This window comes from Leptonychotes weddellii, chromosome 5, assembly GCF_054177405.1.
Source record: "Leptonychotes weddellii isolate Sample4059 chromosome 5, ASM5417740v2, whole genome shotgun sequence".
NCBI classification, from domain to species: Eukaryota; Metazoa; Chordata; class Mammalia; order Carnivora; family Phocidae; genus Leptonychotes; species Leptonychotes weddellii.
In genome coordinates this window covers 73,063,265-73,070,876 of record NC_138373.1, presented here as the reverse complement: position 1 = coordinate 73,070,876, position 7,612 = coordinate 73,063,265, and the positions used below count along the sequence as shown (strand labels likewise).

At 38.2% G+C, this 7,612-nt stretch overlaps 1 protein-coding gene across 1 annotated transcript; it reads right to left on the bottom strand.

Moving 5' to 3' along the window:
• Nucleotides 1–1,362: 1,362 nt before the first annotated feature.
• On the bottom strand, nucleotides 1,363–6,346 carry CLEC4E (C-type lectin domain family 4 member E). Its single transcript, XM_081821150.1, has 6 exons — nucleotides 6,156–6,346; nucleotides 5,245–5,337; nucleotides 4,518–4,607; nucleotides 3,654–3,805; nucleotides 2,891–3,006; nucleotides 1,363–1,696 (listed from the first exon to the last, which is right to left on the bottom strand). Exons 1-6 carry the CDS (start codon nucleotides 6,190–6,192, stop codon nucleotides 1,525–1,527), a joined length of 660 nt encoding a protein of 219 aa, XP_081677276.1. The 5' UTR covers nucleotides 6,193–6,346; the 3' UTR covers nucleotides 1,363–1,524.
• Nucleotides 6,347–7,612: the final 1,266 nt, after the last annotated feature.

The following is a 7,612-nucleotide window of genomic DNA, read 5'->3' as shown; positions in this document are numbered from 1 at the left end:
TTTGGGAATACAGTCTTGGGACTACAGATGATTATACTCTTTTATTTTTTGGAACTTTCTGGCTTTTCTGATGCCTAAGTATTTTTGTAGGTCCTATTGTAAAATATATTTTAAAATAGTTTCAACCAGATGATCTACCCCTCAGAATTTTCCAGATAAATAACTTGGGTTCTGTTGATCTTTAACCACTAAACCCTGAGTGATTGTTTCTTTTCTTGCCAAACTTTGAAGATAAAGTTAATTGCATTACAAATTATAAATACATGGTGATAATGTATACTAATTTCATATATCTTTCAATATTAAAATAAAATTTAAAATATCAAATTATAGCCAACAACAGAGAAACAATGGTGAGCAAAAGCATTTCCATATGTCTTTCATTGATGTTTATAATTTGAAAAAAGAGAATTAGAAAGTAGAAGATATATGTACTGGATTACTTTTTGGTTGAATGACTTTTGGTTTAAAGGCATATTGGTTTCAAAACCACATGTGATCCCTTATACCTAAGAGGATTAAACATTTGTAGGGAAAGATAATACATTATATTCACTTATTCAGTTGAATTTTCCCATTTCATGATTACACATTCATTCCAATATATGAATTTTGAGGGTCTCTTTATGGTGCTGTGTGCAAGAAACATGGTTATTAAAGGTGCTATGTTATTTAAATATTCTTGAATAACCTTATCAGTACTGAAAAAAATATCAGGCAAATAGTGGATAGGCTTGAGATAGGAAATTGTCAAGCTGAATGTTCTCCTAGAACAATTTGACTGTTGGACCCTAGCTGAACAATAGCCACAAACTCAGGTGAGATTCAGTTATTCAGTGGAAGAGAATAAAGAGGAAAGGGAGTTCTTGGGATGAACGGACTGAATAATAGTCTGTTTGGAGCTGAAGCTTAGCATGGCCTTTTCCTAGCAAGACGCAGTCAAGGCCTTTACCCAGGAAGTCCACATGTCTTTGGAGCAGGAATAAGTTTCATGACTTGAGGGCGTTTCTTACTCTTGTACAGGAAAACATAGTGAGGATACCTGCTCGGGCAGGGGTAAAAATGGGTGGTAAGCAATCAAGAAGACAAGGCAGGCTTTTCAGGAGGCAGAAAGAAAAAGAATTGACCAAAGCCTGAATTCAGGGGATTGTTCAAAGTCACTTTGAAAATCCTCTTCTTGCTGGGCTCTGTACTTGCTCTATGTCCCTCTATTTTCACATCAGTATTCACAAATGAAGCAAATGTGCCCAAAGGAGCATACCTTTCTTTTCCTGGCATTAGTTCAAGAATTGCTTGGTATGTTTTGAGAAGTCCTGAGACCAATATGGAGAAACAAGCACATCAATCAGTATCACAAATTAAAACATTTGAAACGACTTATTTTTATTGGTAGCGAAAGCAACAAAGTCCTCCCGAAGTCTCTATGGAGTCCTCATTAAATGCGGCACACAGTTCTCTCAGGTTGGAGTTGTGTTCATGCTCTTGTGTCTCCATATTTATGCATTTAAGTTGTGCTTTCTGCTCTTAGAGAATTTTTTTGTTGCTTGAGACATTTATTTCTGGCATTTCACAAATCCGAAACATATTGAAGAAACAAGGCACATCATTCCAATTTTTCCTGGGATTTGAAGAGTCTCGGATGGTGGCACAGTCCTCCACTGTCACTATATTATTGGGCTCCCCGACATCCCAGAAGCTGAAAGAGAATAATGCAGGAGATTTAAAATCCCAGCTAGAAGAAGTCAAGTCATCTACTATGCTAGGCAAATGATATTTGTGTTGTATAACTTCACAACAGTTTTGTTAGTTAGGCATTATAATCTCCATTTTATTTTATTATTTTATTTATTTTTTTAAAGATTTTATTGATTTGGCAGAGAGAGAGGAAGCGCACAAGCAGGGGGAGAGGCAGAGAGAGAGGGAGAAGCAGACTCCCTGCTGAGCAGGGAGCCCCACTTGGAGCCTGATCCCAGGACCCCGAGATCACAACTCGAGCTGAAGGCAGACACTTAACTGACTGAGCCACCCAGGCGCCCCTATAATCTCCATTTTATTGATAAGGAAAAGGAATCCCAGAAAAGCTAAACCATTTGTCTAAGTCATAGAGTTTATGAGGAGTGAAGCTGAACTGGATATTCCTGACATTCTATTCTGTCATGCTCCCTCATGGTTGTCCACCCATAAAGGAGTAGCTATTGATATTCGGTGGGTCTATTTCCTTTGCACTCATATCTCATCTTAAGTTTGGTTCCTTATATTCCACACTGAGTTTGTATTCACTTAGGTACATACCTCAGTGGTGTTACAGTGCTGTAGTGAAGCAACTTTCTAAAGTCTCAGCGCATCTGGCCTGTACTCTTAGAACTGACATTAACCTTCCTGACCTTTAGTTTCCTCAAATGCTAAGTGAAGATTAATAATATCAATGTATCTCAGAAAGGTGTAATTTAGGTAAAATGAAATAATGAATGAGATAAAAACTTTGAAAACTCCGAAGTGCTGTGCTCTAATGATGTAAGGTCATTATTAAGGAGAAAAGAGACACTCCATAAATCTGCTTTTCAAATCACTATTTTTGTCTCATTTACTAGTTTGGGGCATAAGACTCTGAATTTCACTCTGTCTCTGCAGCATTTCCAATGAATTAGTCTTTAATTCTAACCCTCTCCTTCTTTTCATCTGTTATTTCCCCTTTAATCAAATAGTCTCAGGAAGTGGGAGCACTAGATCCTCATGCTTCCTTCGTCTATCTTCTTGCATGTCGTTATCACCAAAGTTTGACCTGAAGATATCTCATGGAACAGAAGGAGGTTCTGAGAACTCCATGCAACAATGGTCTAACTCTGGGATTTGAGACAGTGTTAAAATTCTCCTGCAAGAAGGAAATTACCTCAGAGTTTCTGACAAAGGTGTTCCATCTACCCATTGCCACTGACCCTCATTCACCTGGTCTGTCAGTCCAATATAGAACTCTCTCCTTTTAGGTTTCGCAAAGTAAAGGAATTCCTATGGAAGCAACACGATAAAAAAAAAAAAGGAGATCAATTATTCCAATTTTGAACAAATGTTGAAGGTAATTGTTATTAAAAGATAAAGTAGGACATTTACTACAGATAATAGATAAGTGGCTCTGAAAGTGTAAGATCATGGAGGATTATCTCCTCATTTTTTTTTTATTGTGGTAAAAATATACCTACTGTAGAATCAAATCTTTAACAGACAAGGAGGTTCTCAATAACTCATTCAAAGTTTATCTACTGTTATTTGTAGCAAAATCTACTGTATATATCCAGCATGAAACATTATTCATCACAGCTTAGAGATAGTGGACGCATCTTTGACATATCTGACATAATCATGTGATATGCTCATCAATCTAATAGCCATTCTAAAATGAACTCCCAGCCCTTCCCCCTGCCCCTGCCCCGTCTTCCTAATAAAGAAACTGAACATGGAAATTCCCTTTTTTTAAGGCTCTTCTAGTGATGAAAATAGAGTATCGACTTACAGAAATAGTAGGAACAGCATGCATTTCAATACATTCATTTAACAAATAGTGACTGTGGCCCAAACACTGTATACACGTATGGAGAAAGGGATAGATCCTGTGAAGAAGGTCACATTGACACCAGAGGAGGCTGCACTCCAACTACCTGCTCCTCCTGCGTGTTGATAACAACCAGATGGGCTCCCATGTTGGAGCAGTTTTTTAAACTTGATGCCCAGGACATGGTGTTAGTAGAAAAGAAGTAGCAGCTAGACTGAAAATGTACCCAGTCTGATGGACAGCAATTTTTGACTGAACCTAGGAGGAGAGAAGTTTCCATGAGTGTCCTAGCCCAGAGGAGCATCATGTAGCATTTTGCTAAGACTTGGAACAAGACTATATATAGAAGAGCGTAGGGAGTATATTTCTGAGATATTTCCAAATTCCCTATTCTATATATTTTTTTCTCCTTCACCTCATTTGGAAGCAAGTGAAGAATGAAAAGAAAATGCATTCCTGGAGATAATACCTTCCACTTCTAGATTTTCTGTTAAGACATATCTCAAATTTATTCTAAAAGTTTTCTATAATGTCCCCAAGATTTCCTGTCTCGATGCTAATTGCATTTTCAAAGTTCTAAAACTGTCTTCTTACCAATTCCTTAGCATTCTCATACAGTACAGGCAAGATTTTACATTTCGTTTTTGAAAAACAGAACATCATCCAACTACTTTACTTGTCCCCAAATCAATCTAGAAGCCAAAAAAAAAAAAAAAGTGTTGATATAAGGGCTTCTGGGTGGCTCAGTTGTTTAAGCATCTGCCTCTGGCTCAGGTCATGATCCCAGGGTCCTGGGATGGAGCCCCGCATCGGGCTCTCTACTCAGCGGGAAGTCTGCTTCTCCCTCTGCTCCTCCCTGACTTTCATGCTTGCACTCTCTGTGTCTCTCTCTCTGAAATAAATGAATAAAATCTTTAAAAAAAAGTATTGATATATAAATGTTAATGTTCAAATTTGAGGACTATTATACCCGATCCATCATTGGAGCAGGAGAAGTCCCTGAACGCCTCATGTAGCTGGAACTTATTCTCATCACAGAGTTGAAAGACACGATATGTCACTGTAAAGAAAGGGGCAGAGTTAATATTCATTACTCTTGATAAAAAATAAATCTTATCATTTTTGTATTTATAACAAAAGTACCAATAATCATCATGGTTTCTTTTTCTTTTCTTTTCTTTCTTTCTTTCTTTCTTTTTTTTTCTATTTGTCCTTCTACACAGAGAGGCACCAAGATTTACTTATTCAAAGAAAGAAGAGGGAATTCACATTTCATGGTTTTCCTGATTTATGAAGATGAATGTACTTTATTTCAGGTCCAAAGGCTCAGAGAAAACAAATGCGTTTTCACTTTCTCTTATGCCAACCCTCCCTACCTTTCTTCCAAAAAGTGATTTTTCATGCCTCTGGCTAGGATCCCATGGAGAAGTTTACCCTAATGATAGGAGTATAAAGGGGAGGGCTCAAGGCCACCAAGGAGATGAAAAGTGTCTATCATTAGAAATGTGTCAGAGGTCGCTGAAATTTGGTAACTGTTCTGTACTAGTTGGGGTTCTAGTTGAGCAATAACCTGGAGATAAATAGGGAAGAAAGTGGAACAGAAATACCCTTTTGGGGGGAAGACAACCCACAGGCAACAAGAAAGATTTTACTCCTAATATTCACCAGGGAGATTAAACTTGACCTTTCGAACTCACCAACACATCTGGTGATAAAACAGGCGCTGAGCAGTAGCATGGAGACCCCAGCAACAGTCCATAAGAGCACTTGGGAAGACAAGCATCTTTTCTCTGTAGAAAGAAATACGCAAACATGGTCAGTCTTCCCCTAGCAAGATACAAAAGAAATTCTTATTCAACCACTTATTTCCTTCCCACTTGCACTATTCTATATAGAGTAATTTTCAAACTTCAGCACGCATCAGAATCATTTGGATGGTGTGTTGAAACACAGATAATGGCGCCTCACCTCTAGAGTTAACAATTCATTAGACCCGGTACTGAGCCAGCAAGTTCCCAGAAGCTGCTGAAGCTGTTGGTCTGGAAACCATCTTTCAGAACCACTAGAATAAGCCATTGCTAATCTTAAGATTCATGAACTGAGACAGATGGGCAATATTTCCTTCCTAAGTCTCCCAGGTTTTTCCCCTTCTTTTCCTATCTTTGTCTTCCCCTTTCTCCCTCTTGCCCCCTCTATTTTTCTTGTCTCTCTCCTGCTCTCCTCTTTTCGGTGTTTCATTTCCCAAACCCTCTGTAAATCAATTCAGATAAAATGTTGGCCATGCTCTAGTAGCTCTTCTCCCCCTCCCTCCTGATACACATTTTACAGACAGGAAAGTGGGTTCCAGAGAAGTGAGGTGATTTGCCCAGCACGACACAGGGAAAGGGTGGGCAGAGCAGTCTGATTCACCTCCCTGGAATCCAGCCCAGTGATCCTCAGTACAACATATGGTCCCTAACCACTGCCTCAGCTTCCTCTCTTGTGTACTGTCTCTGTCTCCCTTCTTTTGTTCTAGTGGAGACTTTTCTATTGTCCTGTCCCTCAAAATATTTATCATGTCTTCCCAAAAGAAAGATCTATGAAAGAAAGGGAGAGTTGTAAATGTTACCTGTGCCTTGTGATGTAGATGGTTGGGATGAATTCATTCTCTCCCTCTCTCTCTTTCTCCCTCTTTCCCTCTCTCTCTCCTCTTGTCAGTTTCTGAGTCCAGGAGTATTTTGTTGGTAAGATTCAAGGAAAACGAATCTTTTTCTGTTTTTTAGGAAGTGCAACCCTAAGACATCATAATATTAATGTGTCTTGTGGCTTTGTGTTTCAGTCAGGGTTTCCTTTCTTGCATAAGGAGGACAAGGGATTTTACCGGGTGACAAGTTGACAAGTCTGTCTCCTCACTTCCCGAAACAACTAAATGGGGAAAATGGTGAAGTGGTTAAATATCAACAGAAATGGGCTGAGCGTGCAGACACATCAGGGGCTGAAAAATACTGGTGGAAAAATTTTGGTGGATAAAATTTCTCTGCTTTCTTCCAGGCCTCACTCATCCTTCAGTCTGCCCTTGACATTTGTGGGGCCCTCCTCTGCACTTCTAATTTCACTTTCAGTCCTTGCCACCACACATTTGTTAACTGGTAAGGGGACAGACTCCAAATCTTCACACTTGGCGCAGAGCTGGGCATATAGTATATGCATTACAACTTAGCCATGTGAATTCCTTTTCCTATTTTATGTTTTTTTCTTCCTCCTTTGCTTGCTTCTCTTGAACCTTCTGGATTTCTCCCGTGTTGTGCAAGTTGCATTGTGGGTTTGTATCTCTTCTATCAAAGTGTTCAACACTAGGCAATCTCACAGGTCTGCCCCAGTTGAACCGCCTCACGTGGTATGACTACTTTGAAATTCAGCTCCATTCCTCAAGTCAAAACAGCTTCTGGAGCCTTCGAGACTCAGCAAGTAGTTTCATTCTATTCTTCTAAATTATTTAGGGATTTTTGTTTTATATTAGGGCCTATTTTAGGAGAAGTAAATTTGAATGTCAGAAGAAGCAATTTCAGTTAGACATGAAAATATCATGTTTCTCTGGAAGGTTAGTTAGATGTAGTAGTGTTCCCTCCCTTCCTTAAAAATACTTAAGAACAAGATCAAACTGGTCTCTATTGATTAAAATTCACAAGTGTCAGGAGGCATTAGTTATATATATATATGACCTGGTAATCCCCACACCAATGACTCACAGACTTCATATCTTAGAAAATATCCTTGTTTTCAATGGGACTTTTTATTGTTTCAATGTATTGCTCAATTTCCTCTACATCCTCTATTTTATAGTTATATAGATTTATTAAAGAAAATTTTAAAATTCTACATGTATATATCATAAAATATTTGCATCTCTAACATGGATCTTATCAGCATTAGTTTTTGACCAGTAAAAAGAGATGATCTAGTGGATGAGTTAAGTGAATTATTAAATGATGAATCATAATGACTACAGTCAATAATTTGCTATGATCAATCAGTAATAACTAATATCAATAAATGATTATATGTTAATAATTTTATGAACATGCA